The 26,752-nt window shown below is 34.8% G+C and overlaps 1 protein-coding gene across 2 annotated transcripts; it reads left to right on the plus strand.

The window, feature by feature from the left end:
* The first annotated feature begins 6,016 nt into the window (after positions 1-6,016).
* On the plus strand, positions 6,017-26,634 carry si:ch73-217n20.1 (complement receptor type 1). 2 transcript variants are annotated; one of them, XM_050065821.1, is made up of 11 exons: positions 6,017-6,176; positions 6,263-6,460; positions 9,514-9,613; positions 9,707-9,780; positions 10,267-10,491; positions 10,629-10,823; positions 25,485-25,581; positions 25,683-25,756; positions 25,842-26,021; positions 26,115-26,297; positions 26,387-26,634. In XM_050065821.1, exons 1-11 carry the CDS (start codon positions 6,125-6,127, stop codon positions 26,416-26,418), a joined length of 1,410 nt encoding a protein of 469 aa, XP_049921778.1. In that variant the 5' UTR covers positions 6,017-6,124; the 3' UTR covers positions 26,419-26,634. The 2 variants fall into 2 exon arrangements, with proteins under 2 accessions (XP_049921778.1, XP_049921779.1); XM_050065822.1 differs by having other exon boundaries at positions 10,632-10,823.
* The last annotated feature ends 118 nt before the right edge of the window (positions 26,635-26,752 follow it).

Below are 26,752 nucleotides of genomic sequence, written 5' to 3' on the forward strand. Positions count from 1 at the left end.
AATAAGATGCTGTCAGATTTAATCTAACTGATCCAACACTCATGTGCAGTTTTGTCAGAAACGTCATCACTGAGTCTCTCCTGAGCTCTTTACAAAACAGACACATAATGCCCCATGGGGCCTGTTAAATTCTGAAGTAGGAGTTATTATTATTTTTGCTCTGTTTACTGAGTGTTTAAAACCATGTAACGTTCTTTAATTGAAAGTGATTTGGTTTTATAGGCAGCGGAGTGAGTCATCTGGGAAACAAACTGAGGAGGAGAGGGGTCAAATTATGAGTTGTATGTCAGAGAATTTAATCTGCGAGTTGCTTTGACGCCAGAAATGGTCCTTGAATGAGAGGATTCAGATAAAAAGCTCTGATTAAATTCCACGCTGATTACAGATATTAAATAAAAAAACAGGCCACTGAAGTTCTAAAGAAAGGGACGTGCGTTTCAGTAGTCATTATTACTTGTTTTAGGAGTAAAAAATACATACTAAAACAATATGTGTAACACACAACAGAGTATCCAAACTAAACAACTCAACTCAGCTTACAGATCAGATCTGTAAAAGGAAGAGATTCGGGAATTACACACTATAAACAGAAATGAAAAACAAATGACGAGACATTTTAGTCACCCCATTACATTAAGCGCTTATAAGAATAGTTGAAATATCCAGTTCAATATAAGACATAAAAGGCTCCATGTTCTACGGAACACATCGTATTTCGAGTGCAGGATACATGTCCAAAATAATCCAAAGAAATTTATTCAAGTATGCCACTGTGCTTTAGTTGTAATTATGTCTGATATCCAGTTCAGAAGTATATTTTAGACAGGTGTGATTTGGGAGTCAGGCCTGTGCTGCTCAGAGTTGATCTCATCATCAACATCTGTTCTGTGAAGCACACATGTAAGTAGCAAGGACTGAAACACCTGCTGCTGTTTTTATCACTTTTTATCATTATTTTTTGCACTCTTCTTATGTTTCAAATAAACCAACATTTTCTGGCATTGATCTCAGCCTGTGAATCTTGTTTTAGTGGCTGTCCAGCTCAGGTGAATTGGTGTGCGGGTATTTCTTCTGCCATCCTCTCTTGATTGTCTTTTGTACCACCCAAGATTAACTTTATTTGTTGCCCTAAGTGGGCGCAGTTTCACAGCAGCCTTAAGACTCCTATAACATCCCAAAACTTCTGTACATCCCGACGAGACCACAGGCAGTGGATGAGACTACCTGTCTCTATTTGCACCTGAGGCACAGAGGGGAGAGGTCTGTATTAAACTTATGGTGTTGGGAAGGGGATATATGAGCTCTGTGTAAAACCTTGAGTTGTATAGCTTTTATTCTGTTACAAACAACTAGTCCATACCCACTGGTAGCTTTGTCACCTTCTACCTATGCCAATCCTCAATGCCTATGTGCAGTTTCACATAGATTGACCTCCTCAGTGAGTAGAAAAACGTGGGACAGACAGAATGACTGACTGACAGTTTCCGTGATTATGTACAGCATACCATACCATGACTTAGTCACACCAAAAATTAGAAGGAAAAAAAACACAGGGGGAGCCACAGCGATCGGTCGCATTTTAGCCATTTTTAAGCATTTTTCTGTAGCGATCGGTCGCATTTTAGCCATTTTTAAGCATTTTTCTGTTGTTATAGCGCCACCCAGTCGCCAGTTAGAGTTACATTTCTCCAGTCACCTTGAGGCGTCCTGTTCTACCAAGATAACAAATTCTCCAGTCACCTTGAGGCGTCCTGTTCTACCAAGATAACAAATTAGCTCTCTAGTGCCCCCATTTTATTTGATGGGGTCAATAATGGAGGGGTCCCCTCAGATTATGTGTGGTCATATGCCTACAAAGTTGCGTGGTGATGGGTGAAACCCTTGAGATGTTATACACCTTTATGTGATGAGCCACGCCCTCCGCAATATTCATTGCCTTATAGAAGCTCAGTTTTAGTAAGTTTTCCAACTTTTGCCAAGAGGGAACTTTAGATATTGGTCCCTAGATTATGTTCACCCAGTTTCATGCAGATCAGTCAAACTTCCTAGGAAGAGATCGATTTCAAGTGTTTTTCAAAAAATTCAAAATGGCGGAAAATCTATATAACCGGAAGTTAAGGGTTCTTGAGGCAAAATTGTTCCTCATGAGGAGAGGCATCTCTGTGCAAAGTTTCATGTCTCTATGACATAAGGGGCATGAGATATGCCCATTCCAAGTTTGCAATTTCAATCGGTTGCTATAGCGCCCCCCTTTGGCCAATTGATGTAATATTGCTTCATTCGCATCCTCCCATGACCCTCTACCACTGTGCCACATTTCACATGGACTGACCAAGTCAGTGAGGAGAAAAACGTGGAACAGACACACCCACAGACAGAGTTTTCGTCATTGTATAGTTAGAGACTAATGTTTTTGCACATTCCTAGGCATCATCCCATTTACCATCTGTAATATTTGTGTTGAGCTCCTTTTCTTCGAGTGCCGGGTGCCTTCAGTATCATGCCCTGTGCAACTCAGTGCTTATTCTGCACTTCTTTTCAAATGAAACTACTGTGCGTTTTACTCTGCTGCCTGCATTCCTCTGATGGCTGCACAGTTACCAGATACTTTGTCAAGTCAGATTTTTACATTTAAAATGTGGAGTGCTCAGAAAACACTGCTTCACTTTTTGAAGTGGCCTCTTGCCAGCCTGCATTCGTCTGAGTAACGACCAACCAAAGATTATCCTTAGAGGGAGGAGTTTTAAGAGGCTGGAGCAGATAAAACTATGCAAAATATTTTTAAGAAAAGGGAGGAAGAGAGAAAACTTGATCACGTCGTGAGCTTTTAGATTTATCTTATAACCATTAAGGAGCTCCTGATCCCCAGGTTGGGAGCCACTGTCACAAAGTAAGTACCACAGATGAAGCAGCTACGATAAAAAACACTGTTTACATGTAATGCATCCATAATTTAATGCTCTGAGAGGCACCATTATTTCCAATACTTTAATACTTAAAAAGCTGCTAATGCAGAACTTTTACTTGTAATGGTTATTTTTAGAGTGCAGTGTTATCTCAAGTGAAGGAGCTGACTGCTGCTGGGCGTACAATCACAGTCACAGTCACAGAAACTCAAAATACTAACAAAGCTCTGCTGTGACTGTGCAGGAACCACTCCAGGAAATCCAGACTGGATTTTTTTGTGTGTTATAAAAATAACCAGAGATACAGAGGCTGAAGACTGTGACTGGGTCAAGAGTCTCACACAGTCCAATGAGTGAAATGAAAGACAAGTTTAAAACAAGACGGCAGATATACAGTTACATTTTAAATTATAGTTTGTGACAAGAAGACTGAAATGTTTAGTTTTTGTTGAAACTGTGGTGTTTATTTAACTGTATGATCATTTACAGAGGCTGCAGTTTGTTGTGCTGTTGAACTGCATTTATATTCAATATTCAGTACCTAATAGATCTTAATTAGGTGGACAACATTTTAGAAAAAGCTCTCAGTATAATGCAGTACAATCAATGATGTTCATTAGATTAGGTTTACCCAACTTGCATTCCAATGCTCATTCACTGCTGAATCAACGTCACACACCATGACTGATTCACTGCTGAATTATGCTCTGATTTTGAAAGATGAATCAGCGTTGATTTTGCAATTCTGTTTCGTAAAGTTTAAACCTTGTTTCAAAATTGTTTTAATGTTGAAACAGATCTTTGTGAAAATTTCAATGCTGATTTATGAGAATTCTATTAACCCTTTTACAACCATCAGAATTAACCCTTCGCTAAGTCCCGCTCCTCAAATGCAGACTGGCCAGTCATAGCATAGCATCAGCCAGCTCCGACACACACAGCTGTGCGCCATTGATTCAGATTTCCTTCATTTTCAGGCTGGTTTTGTGGATTTGGAGCTAAATGTTGTGCCTGGGGCACGTCGTGTATTAATGATACTTGTTACCTGGAGAGGTTGGAAAAAGATATACGTTTCTTCCCTGTTCCAAAACCAAAATCAGACCCTGAAAAGTGTAGGGTTAGCTAGCTAGCTACTGAAGATATAGCCTACTGAATGTATACACATGCTGCTTTTGCTTTTTAATGATTTAACAGGGAAACAAAGACCGACCCTGCTGTACAGGAACCAGTGAAGGGAAGCAGGGAAACTTTGCTGATATTCAACCAGCTGTGTGTCATCGCAGTGTGTGCAGATGAACAGTGTTTGACTTCCCCTGGAGATCCCTGCCTGTCCAGATGCTTGCAGCGGCACGGGGGTGAAGCCAAACACGGTTCATCTGCACACACTGTGATGCCACACAGCTAGTTCAATATCAGCAAAGTTTCCCTTTATATTCATTGTCTTGTGTGGCGATCAGCAGTGATGTGGTGGTTCACTTTGACACTGTGATCTGTAGCCTATAGTTCGGCTTTAGCTTCTAACTATCTTTGTCTTTTTAACCTGTTGTTGCTGCTGAGTCAGTTTGACATCCTGGATATATCCTTCAAACACAGACTGTAGACCCCTCTGTGTGCTTCTCTCTGGAATCACTCTTTCATTTTTCCAACAATATGATCATATGTCTTCAGGGAGTGCAGTTAGTTACAGTGTGGGCTCCATGCTTACTGTGACAGCTTGTGGGACCATCACAAAGGGGCGGGGCTTAGTGAAAGGTCAATTTCAACCACATTTGAAAGTTGAACGTCAGTCGTGTGCCAGCTGGAAAGACATACAGGGCCAAATTAGCATTCTTATATTTGAGGAATCCTTTTGTCTATTTGGCTATTATCAGGTTAGATGTAGTTTGTTCCTTTAATTTAAAAAAAGTGAAGGTCATTCACATTTCTAGTATCTTTTTTTTATTATTATTATTTATTCATATTTGTAAAAGACCTTTTCTCCCCTCTGGTTGAAATATGTTCACTTTCACAGCACTACTGATTTTTTTTCTGTAGAATCTCACATGTATTTCCAAAGTCTTGAAGAAAGACTTTCATCTTTCTGAGTCTAACGTGGTGATGGATGGAAGATTATGTGAAGGTTTGGGACATGTCTGCACCCAACATATGCTTGTTATGCCTCGTTAAGGATTAACTTTAAATGTTTTGCCCTTAAAGTTATTCATGCAGATCACTAGATTACAACCATGGCTTCTGTTTGAAAGACGGTTTGCTTTGTGATATTATAATGTTCACAAGACTGAAGAGTGGGAGCATGTCAGGAGAACACGTCACAAAACATCCAAATCAGTAAAGAACAAAATGATAAATGATAATTATGTAGTTATCTGTTATCCAGATTCAGCTTTCACAACTAAAGCTGGTTCTAAATGCTGATAAAACTAAGGCTATGCATTTCTCAAATGCAAGGAAGACGCCTGTGAATACTCCTGACGTGATTACTGTACTGCGTGTAAGCGTGTACTAAGTTAGAGAGTGTCACTTGTTACAAATATCTCAGTATTTGTCTTGATGACTCCCTGTCTTTTAAACTTGCGGTTGATAATCTTCATATAAAGCTGAGGCTGAAGTTAGTATTTTATTTCAGAAACAAATCCTGTTTCTCCTTTAAGGCCAGAAAAAGACTGGTTGCTGCTGCGTTTTTATCAGTTCTGGATTATGGTGATTTGTCTGTACATTGTTTGCACATTAGATCCTGCATATCATAGTGCACTGAGATTTGTTACAATAAAATAATAATAATATAAATAATAAAATGAATCACAAAACTTATTTCACCCCTGTTGGACTGCACAGAATGGATGTTTCTGACTGCAAACAAGATAAGGGTTCTTTTTATCACATGGTGCAGACCTGTCCTGAGATTGGCTCCACTGTTTACCATGACCCAGCATTGTGTCTTTTAAAGTATACTGTTAAAGTTAACTGGTCAAAACACGAGTAAGATAATAATAATGTTCTCAATAAATCCAATTGTGTTCTTCTGTCTCTTTCTTGAATGCTGAATGCGTGAATGCTGTGCACTACGTTTGGTCCCTGTCTCCTTGTTTTCCTGTGGGCTGCTCCGGCTGTGCCACCCCTCCTGTATAAATTGCATGATGGGAGCCTGCTGGTGACATTTGATTTGCAATCTGTGTTTGAGGATTTGTTTACTGCGTGGATCCACACGGACAAACACGATGGACGTCGGGTGGAATATTCTGGTTTTATCGTTTGCTTTCCTCGCCTCAGGTAAAATAAAGAAAACGCCACATGTTGCAGAATGTGATAGTTTTTTATATTGTTGATATTTTAACTGTTGATTTTCCAAATTATAGCTCAGGTACCAAAGAAGTGTTCGGCACCTCCGGAGTACCCTCACACCAGGCTGGTGAGGAAATACAGCACCATACCGAGGTTCAGCAGCGGGGAGAAGGTTTATTATGACTGCGCAGAGGACTTCACTCCATCCAGAGGGAGCCGAGCTGTGCAGTGTCTGGCAGGAAGATGGACCAAACTCACTCTCAAGTGCGAAAGTAAGGACTCAATATAACTTAATAATTATCTATTTTGGTAATGAAAGGACTAAAGAGACGATTAAATGTTGGTCTTAGTTAGAGATGAGTGATTTCATTGAGTTATCCTCAGCTGTATGCGATTTAATTGATTTAAAGTACACATCAGAAGAAGGCTGAAGCCCCCTAGTGGCCATGAAGGGAAGCTGCATGTTATTCCAGCACACTAATTAAAATTCAAAGAGTGCCAATAAAACTTTTTTTCAAAGGTCTAAATGCCTGCCAAGATGATTTAGAATATAAAAAGAGAAGACAGTTATTTATGCAACTTTTTATTTAGGTTTACCTAAAGTTTCATTCAGTTAAATTTTATTTATAAAGTTCAATATCACAAATCACAGTTTGCCTCGGGGGCTTTACAGCATACGACATCCCTCTGGAGGAGGGATCCCTCACAGCGGATCAGGAAAAACTCCCCCAGAAAAACATTTAACGGGGAAAAAATGGTAGAAACCTCAGGAAGAGCAACTGAGGAGGGATCCCTCTTCCAAGGATGGACAGACGTGCAATAGATGTCGTACAGAACAGATCAACATGATAAATGTACAGTGATCCATATGACAAAATGATACATAAATAGAGGGAGAGACAGAGAGAGATACACAGCAAACGGTAAAGACAGTAGCTACAATAATATTAATTTTAGAAATAATATTGTAATAATAATAGTATTTTGGTAGTATAAATGTTATGTTATATTAATATATGATGGTATATGTACGAGACATCATAACAGTGATCCTGCAGTAACAATCCAAAGTACATGTTATTTAACGACTCAGACCAGAAACAGAATTCTCTGCCTTCTATCCCAGGCCTGGCAAAGACATTCAGCCACAAAAAAGGTTCCTTTTCTGAAACAAAACTTTATTTTTTCATGATCACCCAGCCATAACAAATCAGCTTAGAGGTTATTTTACTGAAACGTACATTCCTTATGTCTTCATATACAGGACAGTAAGACAAGAAATGAACCTCATTCTCAACTTCACCTAAATAACACGACAAACTAATTCTATTCTCCTCTGGGTGGTGTTAAACCTTCCAGTCTCTAAGACTAATGGTAACGTTCCTGAGCGCAACTGTGCACACAGGGATCTTTGTCTTTTGTTTAGATTATTCTTCATGTAAGGTTCCACACTGTAAGTTCATAGTTTTGGTTTATACCAATTATCAACAGATAATTTTTCTCCAAACATGCAAAATATTTCACTCCTAATCTCCTGAATATCAGTAAGTAACCTGTTCTGAAGTTGTGCAAATAAAATAATGATTTCAACAGCCCAGGGATGACATATGTGTATAATAATAGTAGAAGTATGACTAATAATATTAGCAGAAGTAGTAGACATTAGGCAGGACCACGGCAGCAGCACAGCCATGATCCAGGTGTAGCATACATTAGATTAAAGGATAGATTCACATTGTTTTCAGACTGAAATCATAACTCATGCACTCATGGGATTCATTAGTTGTAGGCTTCAGTGCAAAGAGACTTCAACACTACTGAGTTAAAAGAAAAAAAGTTTTCTCTCTTGAAAGTTTGCAGACCTCAACCCAGCTGGTCACCAACAAAGTTTGACGTTGATATTAAGTTGATTTTATGTTGTGACATCGGGTGACCAAAATTTAATGTCAGAACTTGTAACGCCAGCGTCAAATTGATGTAGGATACTGACAACTGATGAAGTTGATATTTAAGTTGTTGTGTTAAGTAACCAAATCCAGTGTAGAATAATGACATTTAGACTGGTTGTAAGGTACAGAGAACAAAACCTAATGTCTGCAAACTTCATTATGTCAACACCCACACAACAAGAAATGGTAATATCACTAGACATTTAAATTATCGTCATACCAATTTTCATTTCAATCAAAATGTAACGTCTGTCTGACGTTACGTTGACGTCCGGTGCCAGCTGCGAGGCTGAGAAGCACCTGATTCAGCTGCATACTGCTGGAAGATGCACCTTTTCCCACTACTATGTACACAGACTAGTACATTGAACGAACCACTGGTGGCTGTAGTTGTTCCTCCTGTTCATACCTGCTATGTAGAGACCATCCTTTGAACCTTAACTATGAGATAACATCTACATTTTAGAGTGTAAGACGCAAACAGAAACAAGTCTTAAAGGTTCTTGAAACTGGCTATCATACTTTATTTTCATCTTTTCCAACTAACTTTGTGGTGTTTGCTGCTGTTGATCAGTATCTGATGTCTGTCAACAGGTTTAGTTTTATTTCTTCATGTCATAAAGTGCAAACATGCTTCATTTTCTAGACCTGCTGGTGCTGTTAGGTGTAAAATAAAATAAGGAAGTACGCTTCTTATTATCAATGGGAGATGTCACATTATTAAATTAGGAGGTAGACTGTTGAAATTTCATGTCTGTCTTGTTTCTTTTTACTTAAAACACAACGAAATAAATGTATCTTCTGATTTATCTTCATGTTATCATACATAATGTTTGATAAAGCCTGTAACTGTAGCTGGTTGATTTTCATCACCAGTAGACTATTGCCTGACCTTATTACCCCTGTTATAATTTAAACTACTTGTGAAAACACTCTTGTGAAGCTCATCTCTGTAGACTCCAGTACAAACTAATGCATAAAATATTCTGATCTCATAATAAATGAGACAAAACAGTGTGAAAGCCTCTGCGACTGTTCAGGGTCAGACAGATCTGTGTGGAGCTGAAAATCTTTCAGTGTTAAACTCAAGAACATTTAAGCGGACCAGTCTGCTGTCAGTCTTCAACCTGAGGCTTCTATGTTATTGTTCTTCTTAATTAACTTCACACATTTCAGTGTTTTCAGAGAACGCTTTCGACACCTCTCAGGTCTTTGTGAGGTTGGCACACAGGCTCTGCAGCAGCTTATGTGGGTTGTTTTGCAACTCTGTGAAACAAAGGTGCTTCTGTCTTGCTTTTATTTTCATCAGGTAAATATGACTTCACCTTTGATCCCTGTTGTGATCGGGTATTTAATCTTGCTCTCATTCCTTACAGAGAAATCATGTGGCAATGCCGGAGATTTACCTAATGGGGAGTTCCAGTATGAAGGGAATTCATTTGTCGGGGAGAAAGTTTATGCTGTATGCAATGAAGGGTGAGTTGAAGCCTGACAGAAGTCTTGTAAAACTTGGTCACAAGAATCATTTGAAGTTGAGTCTGACTGTGTGGTTCATCTCCATGTCGACAGGTACACTCTGAAAGGACTCAACTACATGATCTGCAAGAAGTCTGGCTGGACTGGTGAAATCCCGTCTTGTGTCGGTGAGCAACAGCACGCCAGATCTCTCTGAAACCCTTTGGTATTCTTTACACACTGAGGTCGCTGCACCTGAAAAGGTGACCTAAAATGGGTGGTGTTGTGTCAAGAATGAGTAACTGATGTGATGCACAGTGAAGGCTTTTTGTTTGATCCCTTAATTCACTTGAACATATTTTCCATAATACTAATAGAGTTGTTAAATTTAGGTTAGATTGAGTGTAGGTACTGTGACAATGAAATGCAGTTTACTATCTAATGCTGTGTGTGTGGCAGTTATAAATAAAAATATATGTAGCAGGTACAGATAAAAAACAAAACAACCATCATTTAGGAGGTATAAATGAAAATATATATGTGTACAAAAACATATCCTTAAAGCATAGCAGGAGTGTGCATTGTAGATACTGTGTTCATTAGACGGTGCCAAATCAATCTGTAGGAAGAAAAATAATCAGATTTTAACAGGTATTTTATCTTAATCTCATCAGAGGGAGAGGCCACCACCTGCCCCACCCCTGCAGTGGCCAACTCTGTGAGCAGTGCTGGAGATGTTTCTGTATTCTGGGTGGGAGACAGCGTGACCTTCACCTGCAGTCAGGGTTTCCAGCTGGATGGAGCTCAGCAGATTACTTGTGGCCCGGGTGGCCTGTGGCAGCCTCAGCCCCCTCGGTGCCTGCCTTCACCTAAAACAACTCCGTCACCCGTCAAAGAGAGTGAGTTGGTATCCTTCTGGATTGTCAGCTCTCTAGTTTTTGGCAGCACCTCAAACTGTCATCTCAGTTTATTATAAGAGGTGGTAAAATATTTTTGTCTCTAAACTGACACTTTCCTCTCTGGAAAATCTGTTCAGCAGGTGGCTGCGGTGTGCCAGTAAACATCCCCAACTCCAACGCCAACCTCGCCAACAAGTACATCACAATGACATCTTTTGCTTCTGGAGACAGAGTCCATTATGTGTGCGACGTCGGATATGTTCAAGCAGGCGGCAGCAGATATCGCAGCTGTATGAATGGGAAGTGGACACCACTGTGGCTGAGATGTGAACGTAAGATCAGTCTTTTTTATTCAAATTTAAACTGACATTTTTTATGACATTTCTGTGACAAACTCTACTGTGACACGTTTTATGATATTTTTAGGTCATACTATACTATGACATTTTTTGACATTTTGATGTCTTACTACACTACACTACACTATTTTTGTGACAAACTTTAGTGTGACAATGACATTTTGATCTCACACCATACTATGACATTTTTTATGACATTTGTGACAAACTTTACTGTGACACTTTTTTTTTGACATTTTTGTGACGTACTAAACTATGACATTTTTTCATTTTTGTGACATAGTATACTATGACATTTTTTGATATTTAATGACATACCATGATTTTTTGACATTTTTATGACAAACCATAATATGACATTTTTTATGACTTTTTTTTTTGACAGGCTTTACTGTGACACTTTTGACATTTTTGAGACATACTATGCTCTGACATTTTTTCTAGATATTTTTGTCATACTAATACTATGAACTTTTTTGACATTTTTATGACAAACAATACTGCCATTTTTTTGCAACATTTTTATGTCCTACTATACTATGACAGTTTTTGACATTCCTTTACTATACTAGGGAAATTTTTATGACAGTTTTATAACATATTATACCATGACATTTTTATGACATAGTATACTATGACTTTTTTAGGACATTTTTTTGACATAGTATACTATGACTTTTTTATGACATTTTTTTGACGTACTATACTATGACTTTTTTTTATGACATTTTTATGACATACTATACTGTGACATTTTTTTTACATTTTTGTGACATACTATACTATGACTTTTTTTTTTTTTTTTACATTTTTATGACATATTATACTGACATTTTTTTTTTACATTTTTATGACATATTATACTATGACATTTTTTGACATTTTTTGTGACGTACTATACTGTGACATTTTTTGACATTTTTATGACATTATACTATGACATTTTTTTTTTACATTTTTGACATACTATGACATTTTTTTTTTTTTTTTCATTTTTATGACATATTATACTATGACATTTTTTGACATTTTTGTGACATATTATACTATGACATTTTTGGACATTTTTTGTGACATACTATACTGTGACATTTTTTGACATTTTTGTGACATACTATACTGTGACATTTTTGTGACATACTGTGACATTTTTTGACATTTTTGTGACATACTATGACATTTTTTGTGATATTTTTGTGACATACTAGCCTGGTTCCAGACCATAGACCCTGCCCACTCAACTGACCTGGTTCCAGACCATAGACCCTGCCCACTCAACTGAGTAGGCTTGCATTACTGGTCTGGCATACTGCAATGAATTTGCGAATTATCTCGTCCAAACAATGGACGGACCAATGAACGCCTGGGGTGGGGGCGGGTCTAGCTATTAGCCAATCAGCGCCACGCTGATGTCAAGCTGTATGCCGGTGGGTAACTGGTGAGGATAGCAACAATGGCGACCGCTACAGATCCTACAGACCACATTAACGATGCTATCAAGGTATTTCGCCACAACTCGTGTTAATGGAGGATCAAATTAAGGAAGCTGCTAAACTGGATTTAACGGCGATGCAGCTGGGCGTGCACGACGACGGAGACATTTTAAACGGGCAATGCTCGCTTGTTTTCGGCACCCCCGAGGCATGGATACTAATGACGTCAGATTCTGGGTGAGTCGTTTATCTCTACTGATTGGTTAGGGAAAAATCAAATTCCCTCCCCGTTGTAAATCTCCTTCAGTGGAGGCGATGTCAGACTGAAGGTTCTGAGAGCTTCAGTCTGACACTCAGGCTAGTGACATACTACACTATGACATTTTTATGACATTCTATACTATGACATTTTTTTTTTACAGTTTTATGTCATACTATACTATGACTTTTTTAGGACATTTTTATGACATACTATGCTATGACTTTTTTTGTGACATTTTTATGTCATACTATACTATGACTTTTTTAGGACATTTTTATGTCATACTATACTATGACTTTTTTAGGACATTTTTATGTCATACTATACTATGACTTTTTTAGGACATTTTTATGACATACTATGCTATGACTTTTTTTGTGACATTTTTGTGACGTACTATACTATGACTTTTTTAGGACATTTTTGTGTCATACTACACTGACTTTTTTTAGGACATTTTTATGACATACTATACTATGACTTTTTTTAGGACATTTTTATGACATACTATACTATGATTTTTTTTGTGACATTTTTGTGACGTACTTTACTATGACATTTTTTGTGATATTTTTGTGACATACTACACTATGCCATTTTTATGACATTCTATACTATAACATTTTTTTTTACTTTTTTTTTGGACAAACTTTACTGTAACACTTTTTATGACATTTTGATGTCATACTATGACATTTTTATGACATTTTCATGAATTACCATACTATGAAATTTTTTTTAATTTCATTTTTGTGGCAAACTTTAGTGTGACAATATTTTGATCTTATACGATACTATGACATTTTTATGACATTTTTATGACATTATACGATGACACTTTTTATGACGTTTTTATGATGTGTATGCAATGACATTTTTTATGACGTTTTTGTGACATGCTATACTCTGAGAGTTTTTATGACATTTCTATGTTATACTATACTAGGGAAGTTTTTATAATATTTTTGTCATACTATACCATGACAGTTTTTATGACATTTTTATGACAGACTACAACTGACATTTTTTTTTTTTTTTTTTTTTTTGTAGCATGTCGTCAATAATCACAAAAGACGCCATAGTATAGCATGTTGTCCAAAATCACGAAAAAAAACGTCATAGTATAGTATGTCGTCAGAAATCACGACTATACTAGTAAGTCGTCCAAAATCACGAAAAATCGTCATAGTATAGCATGTTGTCCAAAATCACGAAAAAACATCTTAGTGTAACATGTTGTCCAAAATCACAAAAAAATCATCATAGTATACCATGTCGTCCAAAATCATAAAAAATAATCAAAGAATAGCATGTCATCCAAAATCACCAAAAAATGTCATAGTATAGCATGTCGTAAAAAATCATGAAAAATTGTCATAGTATAGTAAGTAATCCAAAATCATTAAAAATCATCATAGTATAATATGTCATCGAAAATCACAAAAAATCGTCACAGTATAGCATGTTGTCAAAAATCTTGAAAAAATGTCTTAGAATAGCATATCCTTCAAAATAATGAAAAAACGCCATAGTATAGTATGTCATCCAAAATACGGAAAAAATATCATAGTATGCACTATGTTGTCAAAAATGATGAAAAAACATCATAGTATAGTATGTTGTCCATTATCACGAAAAAACGTCTTAGTACACTATGTCGTCCAAAATTATGAAAAAACGCCCTAGTATAGCATGTCTTCAAAAATCACGGAAAAACATCATAGTATAGCATGTCGTCCAAAATCACTAAAAATCATCATAGTATAGTATGTTGTCCATTATCACAAAAAAGCATCATAGTATAGCATGTCGTCAAAAATCAGGAAAAATTGTCATAGTATAGTAAGTGGTCCAAAATCATTAAAAATCATCATAGAATAGCATGTTGTCAAAAATCATGACAAAACATCATAGTATAGCATGTCGTCAAAAATCATTAAACATGACAAAACATCATAGTATAGCATGTCGTCAAAAATCATTAAAAATCGTCATAGTATAGCATGTCGTCCAAAATCACTAAAAAACATCTTATTATAATATGTTGTCCAAAATCACGAAAAAACACCCTAGTATAGCAAGTCGTACAAAATCACGAAAAACTGTCATAGTATAGTAAATGGTCCAAAATCATGAAAAAACATCACAGTACAGTATGCTGTCAAAAAAGAAGAAAAATTGTCATAGTATAATACGTGATCCAAAATCTTTGAAAACCGTCATAGTATGTCTTCGAAAATCATGAAAAAACGTCGTAGCATAGCATGTCTTCAAAGATCACGGGAAAAAAATCATAGTATAGTATATCGTACAAAATCACTAAAAAAAGACTTGGTATAGTATGTCGTCCAAAATCACTTAAAAATATCATAGTATAGTAAGGGCTCCAAAATCTTTAAAAATCGTCATAGTATCATATGTCATCCAAAATCATGACAAAATGTCATAGTACAGCATGTTGTCAAAAATGATGAAAAAACATCATAGTATAGTAAGTGGTCCAAAATCAATNTCATAGTATAGTATGTTGTCAAAAATCTTGAAAAAACGTTAGTATAGTATGTCGTCCATTATCACGAAAAAACGTCTTAGTACACTATGTCATCCAAAATCACTAAAAAAACGTCATAGTATAGTATGTCGTCCAAAATCATTAAAAATCATCATAGTATAGTATGTCGTCCAAAATCACTAAAAAATATCATAGTATAGTATGTCGTCCAAAATCACTAAAAAACGTCATAGTATAGTATGTCGTCCAAAATCACTAAAAAAAACGTCATAGTATAGTATGTCGTCCAAAATCATTAAAAATCATCATAGTATAGTATGTCGTCCAAAATCACTAAAAATCATCATAGTATAGTATGTCGTCCAAAATCACAAAAAAAACATCATAATATAGTATGTCGTCCAAAATCACTAAAAAATATCATAGTATAGTATGTCGTCCAAAATCACTAAAAATCGTCATAGTATAGCATGTCTTCAAAAATCACGGAAAAACATCATAGTATAGCATGTCGTCCAAAAAAACTAAAAAATATCATAGTATAGTATGTGGTCCAAAATCATTAAAAATCATCATAGTATAATATGTTGTCAAACATCACGAAAAAATGGCATAGTACAGCATGTTGTCAAAAATGATGAAAAAACAACATAGTATAGAATGTCGTCCAAAATCACGAAAAAACATCATTGTATAGCATGTTGTCCAAAAATCACGAAAAACTGTCATAGTATAGCATGTCGTCCAAAATCATGAAAAAACATCTTGGTATAGTATGTCGTCCAAAATCACTAAAACATATCATAGTATAGTATGTCGTCCAAAATCATTAACAATCATCATAATATAGTAAGTGGTCCAAAATCACGAAAAATCGTCATAGAATAGCATGTCGTCAAAAATCATTAAAAATCGTCATAGTATAGCATGTCATCCAAAATAAGGAAAAAATGTCATAGTATAGTATGTTGTCAAAAATCTTGAAAAAACGTTAGTACACTATGTCGTCCAAATTTATGAAAAAACGCCCTAGTATAGCATGTCGTCCAAAATCACTAAAAAAAAGTCTTAATATAGTATGTCGTCCAAAATCACTAAAAAATATCATAGTATAGTATGTCGTCCAAAATCACTAAAAAATATCATAGTATAGTATGTCGTCAAACATCACGAAAAAATGTCATAGTACAGCATGTTGTCAAAAATGATGAAAAGACATCATCGTAAAGTATGTCGTCACAAATCACGAAAAAACATCATAGTATAGTAAGTGGTCCAAAAACATTAAAAATCGTCATAGAATAGCATGTCGTTAAAGATCGTCATAGTATAGCATATCGTCCAAAATAAGGAAAAAAATGTCATAGTATAGTATCTTGTCCATTATCACGAAAAAACGTCTGAGTACACTGTCGTCAACAATTATGACAAAACGCCCTAGTATAGTATGTCATCCAAAATCACGAAAAAACGCCCCAGTATAGCAAGTCGTCCAAAATCACTAAAAATCGTCATAGTATAGCATGTTGTCCAAAATCACTAACAAACGTCTTAGTATAGTATGTCGTCCAAAATCACTAACAAATGTCTCAGTCGTTTTTTTGATTATGTCGTCCAAAATTAGTAAAAAACAACTTAGCATGATATGTCATCCAAAATCACGAAATATCGTCACAGTATAGCATGTCGTCAAAAATCATGAAAAAATATCATAGCAACTATGTTGTCAAAAATCTTGAAAAAAACGTCTTAGTATTATGTCGTCCAAAATGACAAAATATCGTCATAATATAGTATGTTGTCCATTATCACGAAAAAACATCATAGTATAGCATGTCGTCAAAAATCACTAAAAAAAGTCTAGTATAGTATGTCGTCCAAAATCATTGAAAATCGTCATAGTATGGTATGTCATCCAAAATCATGAATAAACGCCCCAGTATAGCATGTCATCCAAAATCACTAAAAAACGTCTTAGTATAGTATGTCGTCCAAAATCATGAAAAATTGTCATAGTATAGTATGTCGTCCAAAATCACGGAAAAACGTCCTTGTCCCGCATGCCGTCAAAAATCATGAAAAATTGTCATAGTAAAGTAAGTGGGCCAAAATCATTAAAAATCGTCATAGTATAGTATGTCTTCCAAAATCACTAAAAAAACGTCATAGTATAGCATGTCATCCAAAATCACTAAAAAACGTCTTAGTATAATATGTCATCCAAATTCACGAAATATCGTCACAGTATAGCATGTTGTCAAAAATCATGAAAAAACATCATAGTATAGCATGTCGTCCAAAATCACTTAAAGACGTCTTAGTATAGTATGTCGTTCAAAATCACTAAAAAACATCTTATTATAATATGTCGTCCAAAATCACGAAAAAACACCCTAGTATAGCAGGTCGTCCAAAATCATTAAAAATTGTCATAGTATAGTAAGTGGTCCAAAGTCTTTGAAAATCGTCATAGTATAATGTGTCGTCCAAAATCATGACAAAATGTCATAGTACAGCATGTTTTGAAAAATGATGAAAAAACATCATAGTATAGTAAGTGGTCCAAAATCATTAAAAATCGTCATAGTATAGTATGTCGTCCAAAAAGACTGAAAAATATCATAGTATAGTATGTCGTCCAAAATCACGGAAAAACGTCATTGTCTCGCATGCCGTCAAAAATCACGAAAAATTGTCATAGTAAAGTAAGTGGGCCAAAATCACTAAAAAACGTGTTAGTATAATATGTCATTCAAATTCACGAAATATCGTCACAGTATAGCATGTTGTCAAAAATCATGAAAAAACATCATAGTATAGCATGTCGTCCAAAATCACTTAAAGACGTCTTAGTATAGTATGTCGTCCAACATCACTAAAAAATATCATAGTATAGTATGTCGTTCAAAATCACTAAAAAACATCTTATTATAATATGTCGTCCAAAATCACGAAAAAACACCCTAGTATAGCAGGTCGTCCAAAATCATTAAAAATTGTCATAGTATAGTAAGTGGTCCAAAGTCTTTGAAAATCGTCATAGTATAATGTGTCATCCAAAATCATGACAAAATGTCATAGTACAGCATGTTGTGAAAAATGATGAAAAAACATCATAGTATAGTAAGTGGTCCAAAATCAATAAAATTCGTCATAGTATAGCATGTCGTCAAAAAACTCGAAAAAACATCATAGTATAGCATGGTGTCCAAAGTCACTAAAAAACGTCTTAGTATAGTATGTCGTCCAAAATCATTAAAAAATATCATAGTATAGTATGTCGTCCAAAATCATGAAAAAAACATCATAGTATAGCTTGTCTTCGAAAATCGCGAAATAATGCCATAATATAGCATGTCGTCCAAAATTATGAAAAAAACATCATAGTATATAGCATGTCGTCCAAAATCATGAAAAAACATCTTAGTACAGTATGTTGTCAAAAATGATGAAACAACATCATAGTATAGTATGTCGTCCAAAATCATGAAAAAACATCATAGTATAGCATTTCTTCAAAAATCACGGAAGAACATCATAGTATAGCATGTCGTCCAAAATCACTAAAAAATATCATAGTATAGTATGTCGTCCAAAATCACTAAAAAAAGGTCTTAGTATAGTATGTCGTCCAAAATCACGAAAAATCGTCATAGTATAGTATGTCGTCCAAAATCATTAACAATCATCATAGTATAGTAAGTGGTCCAAAATCACGAAAAATCGTCATAGAATAGCATGTCGTCAAAAATCATTAAAAATAGCATGTCGTCAAAAATCATTAAAAATCGTCATAGTATAGCATGTCATCCAAAATAAGGAAAAACTATCATAGTATAGTATGTTGTCAACAATCTTGAAAAAATATCATAGTATAGTATGTCGTCCATTATCGCGAAAAAACATCTTAGTACACTATGTCGTCCAAAATTATTAAAAAACGCCCTAGTATAGTATGTCGTCCAAAATCACGAAAAATCGTCATAGTATAGTATGTCGTCCAAAATCACGAAAAATCGTCATAGTATAGTATGTCATCCAAAATCACTAAAAAACATCATAGTATTAGCATGTCTTCAAAAATCACGGAAAATCATCATAGTATACCATGTCTTCAAAAATCACGGAAGAACATCATAGTATAGCATGTCGTCCAAAATCACTAAAAAACGTCTTAGTATAGTATGTTGTCCAAAATCACTAAAATATATCATAGTATAGCATGTCGTCAAAAATCACGAAAAAATGTCATAGTATAGTAAGTGGTCCAAAATCATTAAAAATCGTCATAGTATAGCATGTCATCCAAAATAAGGAAAAAAATATCATAGTATAGTATGTTGTCAAAAATCTTGAAAAAACGTTAGTATAGTGTCGTCCATTATCACGAAAAAACGTCTTAGTACACTATGTCGTCAAAAATTATGACAAAACGCCCTAGTATAGCATGTCGTCCAAAATCACTAAAAAAAGTCTTAGTATAGTATGTCGTCCAAAAAAAAAAAAAAAAAATCATTGTATAGTATGTCGTCCAAAATCACTAAAAAACATCTTTGTATAATATGTCGTCCATAATCATCAAAAAATATCAAAGTATACTATGTTGTCAAACATCTTGACAAAAACGTCTTAGTATTATATGTCGTCCAAAATGACAAAATATCGTCATAGTATCGTATGTTGTCCATTATCACGAAAAAACATCATAGTATAGCATGTCGTCCAAAATCACGAAAAAACACCCTAGTATAGCAAGTTGTACAAAATCATGAAAAATCGTCTTAGTATAGTATGTCGTCCAAAATCATTAAAAATTGTCATAGTATAGTAAGTGGTCCAAAATCATGAAAAAACATCACAGTACAGTATGTTGTCAAAAAAGAAGAAAAATTGTCATAGTATAGTAAGTGGTCCAAAATCTTTGAAAATCGTCATAGTATGTCTTCCAAAATTATGAAAAAACGTCATAGTATAGCATGTCTTCAACAATCACGGAAAAACATCATAGTATAGTATGTCGTCCAAAATCACTAAAAAATATCATAGTATAGTATGTCGTCCAAAATCACTAAAAAAAAAAGTCTTAGTATAGTATGTCGTCCAAAATCATTAAAAGTTGACATAGTATAGTAAGTGGTCCAAAATCTTTGAAAATCGTCATAGTATAGCATGTCTTCAAAAATCACGCAAAAACGTCATAGTATAGCATGTCGTCCAAAATCACTAAAAAACGTCATAGTGCAATATGTCGTCAAACATCACGAAAAAATGTCATAGCACAGCATGTTGGCAAAAATGATGAAAAAACATCATAGTATAGCATGTCGTCACAAATCACGAAAAAATGTCATAGTATAGTAAGTGGACCAAAATCATTAAAAATCGTCATAGAATAGCATGTCGTCAAAAATAAGGAAAAAAATATCATAGTATACTATGTTGTCAGAAATCTCGAAAAAACGTTGGTATAGTATGCCGTCCATTATCACGAAAAAACGTCTTAGTACACTATGTCGTCAAAAATTATGACAAAACGCCCTAGTATAGTATGTTGTCCAAAATCATTGAAAATCGTCATAGCATGGTATGTCGTCCAAAATCACTAAAAAATATCATAGAATAGTATGTCATCCAAAATCACGAAAAAACGCCCCAGTATAGCATGTCGTCCAAAATCACGAAAAAATGTCATAGTGTAGTAAGTGGTCCAACATCATTAAAAATCATCATAGAATAGCATGTCGTCAAAAATCTTGAAAAAACGTTAGTATAGTATGTCATCCATTATCATGAAAAAACGTCTTAGTACACTATGTCGTCAAAAATTATGACAAAATGCCCTAGTATAGCATGTCGTCCAAAATCACTAAAAAAACGTCTTAGTATAGTATGTTGTCCAAAAAAAAAAAAATATCATTGTATGGTTTGTCGTCCAAAATCACGAAAAACGTCATTGTATCGCATGTCGTCAACAATCACGAAAAATTGTCATAGTATAGTAAGTGGGCCAAAATCATTAAAAATCGTCATAGTATAATATGTTGTAAAACATCACGAAAAAATGTCATAGTACAGCATGTTGTCAAAAATGATGAAAAAACATCACAGTATAGTATGTCGTCCAAAATCACGAAAAAACATCATTGTATAGCATGTTGTCAAAAATCACGAAAAATTGTCTTAGGATAGTAAGTGGTCCAAAATCATTAAAATTCGTCATAGTATAGAATGTCTTCAAAAATCACAGAAAAACATCATAGTATAGCATGTTGTCCAATATCACAAGAAAACGTCATAGTATAGTATGTCGTCCAAAATAATGAAAAAATATCATAGTACACTATGTTGTCAAAAATGTTGAAAAAACGTCTTAGTATAGTATGTTGTCCATTATCACGAAAAAATGTCTTAGTACACTAAGTCGTCCAAAATCACGAAAAAATGTCATAGTATAGTAAGTGGTCCAAAATCTTTAAAAATCGTTATAGTATAACATGTCATCCAAAATCACAAAAAAAGTCATAGTACAGCATGTTGTCAAAAATGATGATAAAACATCATAGTATGGCATGTCGTCCAAAATCACTAAAAAACATCTCAGTATAATATGTCATCCAAAATCACGAAAAATCTACACAGTATAGCATGTCGTCAAAAATCTTGAAAAAAACGTCTTAGTATTATATGTCGTCCAAAATGACAAAATATCATCATACTATTGCATGTTGTCCATTATCACGAAAAAACATCATAGTATAGCATGTCGTCAAAAATCACTAAAAGACGTCTTAGTATAGTATGTCGTCCAAAATCATTAAACATTGTCATAGTATAGTAAGTGGTCCAAAATCTTTGAAAATCGTCATAGTATTTCTTCCAAAATCATGAAAAAAAGTTATAGTATAGTATGTCGTCAAAAATCACGAAAAAATTTCATAGTATAGTAAGTGGTCCAAAATCTTTAGAAATCGTTATAGTATAATATAACATCCAAAATCACGAAAAAATGCCATAGTACAGCATGTTGTCAAAAATGATGAAAAAACATCATAGTATAGCATGTTGTCCATTATCACGAAAAAACATCTTAGTACACTATGTCATCCAAAATCATGAATAAAAGCCCTAGTATAGCATGTCGTCCAAAATCACTAAAAAAACGTCTTAATATGGCATGTCATCAAAAATCACGAAAAAATGTCATAGTATAGTAAGTGGTCCAAAATCATTAAAATTCGTCATAGTATAGCATGTCGTCAAAAATCACGAAAAACATCATAGTATAGCATGTCGTCCAAAATCACTAAAAAACGTCTTAGTATAGTATGTTGTCCAAAATCACGAAAAAACACCCTAGTATAGCAAGTCGTACAAAATCACGAAAAACTGTCATAGTATAGTAAATGGTCCAAAATCATGAAAAAACATCACAGTACAGTATGCTGTCAAAAAAGAAGAAAAATTGTCATAGTATAATATGTGATCCAAAATCTTTGAAAACCGTCATAGTATGTCTTCGAAAATCATGAAAAAACGTCGTAGCATAGCATGTCTTCAAAGATCACGGGAAAAAAATCATAGTATAGTATATCGTACAAAATCACTAAAAAACGACTTGGTATAGTATGTCGTCCAAAATCACTTAAAAATATCATAGTATAGTAAGGGCTCCAAAATCTTCAAAAATCGTCATAGTATCATATGTCATCCAAAATCATGACAAAATGTAATAGTACAGCATGTTGTCAAAAATGATGAAAAAACATCATAGTATAGTAAGTGGTCCAAAATCAATAAAATTCGACTACAACTGACATTTTTTGTCTTTTTTTTTTGTAGCATGTCGTCAATAATCACAAAAAACGTCATAGTATAGCATGTCGTCAAAAATCACGAAAAAACATCATAGTATAGCATGGTGTCCAAAGTCACTAAAAAACGTCTTAGTATAGTATGTCGTCCAAAATCACTAAAAAATATCATAGTATAGTATGACATCCAAAATCATGAAAACACATCATAGTATAGTATGTTGTCAAAAATCACGTTAAAACGTCATTGTATAATATGTCGTCCAAAATCACAACATAACGTCATAGTATAGTATGTTGTCCATTTTCATGAAAAAACATCATAGTATAGCATGTCGTCCAAAATCACTAAAAAATATCATAGTATATAGTATGACATCCAAAATCATGAAAAAACATCATAGTATACTATGCTGTCAAAAATCTTGAAAAAACGTCTTAGTAAAGTATGTCCTCCAAAATCACGAAAACACATCATAGTATGTTGTCAAAAATCACATTAAAACGTCATTGTATAATATGTCGTCCAAAATCACAAAATATCGTCATAGTATAGTATGTTGTCCATTATCACGAAAAAACATCATAGTATAGCATGTCATCCGAAATCACGAAAAGATGTCATAGTACAGCATGTTGTCAACGATGAAAAAAACATCATAGTATAGTATGCCGTCAAAAATCACGAAAAATTGTCATAGTAAAGTAAGTGGGCCAAAATCATTAAAAATCGTCATAGTATAGTATGTCTTCCAAAATCACGAAAAAACATCATAGTATAGCATGTCATCCGAAATCACGAAAAGATGTCATAGTACAGGTATAGCATGTCATCCGAAATCACGAAAAGATGTCATAGTACAGCATGTTGTCAACGATGAAAAAACATCATAGTATAGCATGTCGTCCAAAATCATTAAAAATCGTCATAGTATAGTATGTCTTCCAAAATCATGAAAAAATGTGTCAGTATAGTATGTCATCCTAAATCACAAAAAAAACATCATAGTAAAGTCTGTTGTCAAAAATCACGAAAAAACATCATAGTATAGCATGTCGTACAAAATCATGAAAAGTTTTGGTATAGTATGTCGTCTAAAATCATTATAAAACATCATAGTAGTCCAAATTCACTAAAATGTCATAGTATAGTATGTCATCAAAAATCATGAAAATGTCAGTGACAAAAATGTCATAGTATATTATGTGAAAAAATGTCATAGTATCGTGTGTAATGAAATATAATTGTATTTCACAAAAATGTCATAGTATATGACAAAAAATTACATAGTATAGTATGACAAATGTTATAGTATGTGAAAAAATGGCATAGTATCTCAAAAACTGTCATAGTATATTTTGACATTTTCTGTGATACTACACAATGCCATTTTTATCATACTCTATTGTATGACTTTTTTTTTTGTCATATTACAGTATGACATTTTTTTTTTTTTGGCATTGTTTGCCATAATATTTTTACGACAGACTATAGTCATTCCACCCTGATAGATCTCATTCTTACCAATAGACCAGGTCATTACACACATAGCTGTGTGCTTCTAATATATTTTTGGCATCACTGTCCTGTGGCCTGCATCAGAAATTGAACAACAAATATTTCAGGACCTCAGTGTATCTGTAAGAAGTCTTTCAAAAACAAACAGTCTTGCATGACCTACATGTTGGTGATCTCTTTCATAAATCCCATCCCAGATGCTGAACTGGCACTGCAGTGCTTTCTCACTGTTGTTATACTTAGGATTTAAAATAGACATCTTAGACATAACTGAACTAACTTACTCCCTCCCTCATCAGTTAGTGCTGGACTCTAAAGATGTGATGGATAAAAAGGAGATTTGTAATACATTTAATGATCATTTTATAAAATCAGGTTCCTGTTTGGCTCAATGGCATATATGAGACAGAGCGTCATGATAATGTCTCCACTATCTCAGAGGAAGAGTGGTTCTTATTTTCAAGAAACATTTCTTTCATGTTCAGATTACTTCACCATTTTGAAGTTTATCATGCTTTGTGTAATTCCAAGTGCATGAAAAGCTCCTTGGGCACAGACCAGTTAGACTCCTACCTCCTAAAGCTTGCTGCCCTATCACTGCGATGTCCTTGATGCCCCTCCATGATCTGAATAGCTATAGGCCCATCTCCAAACTCCAATGTCTATCTTTTGTAAATGAGCAGCTCCGTACTTTTTTTCATCTGCAAATGCCACTTTAAGTCAGTCAATCGCACCTGAGTCATAAAAATAGTATAGTACAATATAAAAATGTAATGCAATGGTATGTCAAAAAACGTCACACAATCATAGTATAGTATGCCATAAAAAATTAGATATGTCGTATTTAGATTAAAAAAACAAACAAACCCATAGTTAAGAGGAAAACAACACATGCATTTTCATGTCTTTGTGCATACACAGTTTGATTGATCAGGCTCCAGCATGGCTCTTTTGAGATAGAATTTATTTACATTTCTGCTTACGGATGTACTGTACTGTGTCCCCTTTGATCCTCTGTATATGAATATAAAAGAACATATTACAAGGCCATAATGACACATCAAACTCTAAAACTTGACTTTTTTCATCCTCAAAAGGAAAGCCATGTGGCTCTGCAGGGGAGATTACAAATGGACTGTTTACATACACTGGAGTGGAGTTTGGAGACACTGCTACAGCTGTCTGCGATGATGGGTAGGAAAAATTCCTTCATACTGTGCTGCTTTCTTTACACTTAAAATATTTTGTATTTTTCATCTCTGAAACTGCTGCATTTTGATTCATCCTTTCATCAGGTATCGCCTTGTAGGACAGGCAACCAGACGCTGCATGAGTCAAGGCTGGGATGGACGTGAACCTACCTGTGAAGGTGCAGTGACCTACCGTAGCATCATTTTATTTAGTCACCTTTTTTCCTTTCACTTCAGCTGTGCTAAACTCTGTTTCTCCTCCAGCTGCGGCGTGCGACGAGCCTTCAGGAGTGACAAATGCAGTCATGACCAGCCCTAAAGAGCCACCGTACACATACAGGACTGTGATTCGCTATCACTGTCCTGTGGGAACTCTTATTGGACAGAGGGACATTTGGTGCACCAAGGACGGGACATGGAGTCATTCTCCTCCTACATGCAGAGGTTGGTGATGGAGCACTTTAATCTTTATGCAATGTTATTTAGTTGTTTTTTTTTACCTGAATTAAAATAAAATCATCTTCCATTTCCTCACAGAAATAACAACATGTCCATCTCCAAATGTGCCCAACGCCTACTGGATGGGAACTCACAACAACATGTATCAAGAGAGGGACACTATATATATTGAGTGTACTGCGAGCTACACAAGGATTGGCCCCTACGCTGTTACCTGTGGTCGAGATGGCAATTGGTACCCTCGCCTGCCCTCATGTACACGTAAGTAACACATTCTTTGTTGTGGATGGGTTATTTAACATTTTTAGTTTTACAAAACTTAAAATTTTGATTACCACTTGTTGTTTTAGCACGTCGCTGGAGGAGCAGATATGGTCGCTGAAAAGTGAAACCACAGTATTTAATCAAACCTGGTTAAACAGCAGTCAGAGGAGGATGGGAATAAAATGATATCTTAGACTACACAATGCCTTCCTTCTGCAAGAAATAATCATCATAATCCACCTTTTTAATAAAGCACAAATAGTGATATATTTTCTTACTTGCTCATAAAACGTGTAAAAACATTATACAGACATTAAAATATGTTTGAAATGAAGCTGAAGTACAGTATGTTTATTTCGATAAGTGTTTTGGGCAGTAACAAGTACAAACTTGTTTCATTCACCTCTGTACATAGTTTTCTTTTTTTTTTTAAACAGTTGATAATGTTATGT

The sequence above is a fragment of the Epinephelus moara genome, chromosome 16 (genome assembly GCF_006386435.1).
Source record: "Epinephelus moara isolate mb chromosome 16, YSFRI_EMoa_1.0, whole genome shotgun sequence".
In the NCBI taxonomy this organism is placed as follows: domain Eukaryota; kingdom Metazoa; phylum Chordata; class Actinopteri; order Perciformes; family Serranidae; genus Epinephelus; species Epinephelus moara.

Bases quoted from the DNA above. Each gene is read 5' to 3' on its own strand.
- si:ch73-217n20.1 (XM_050065821.1), top strand. From the start codon at position 6,125: ATGGACGTCGGGTGGAATATTCTGGTTTTATCGTTTGCTTTCCTCGCC. The intron at 6,461-9,513 runs GTAAGGACTCAA...CATTCCTTACAG, and splicing joins ACTCACTCTCAAGTGCGAAA to AGAAATCATGTGGCAATGCC. The intron at 10,824-25,484 runs GTAAGATCAGTC...CATCCTCAAAAG, and splicing joins ACTGTGGCTGAGATGTGAAC to GAAAGCCATGTGGCTCTGCA.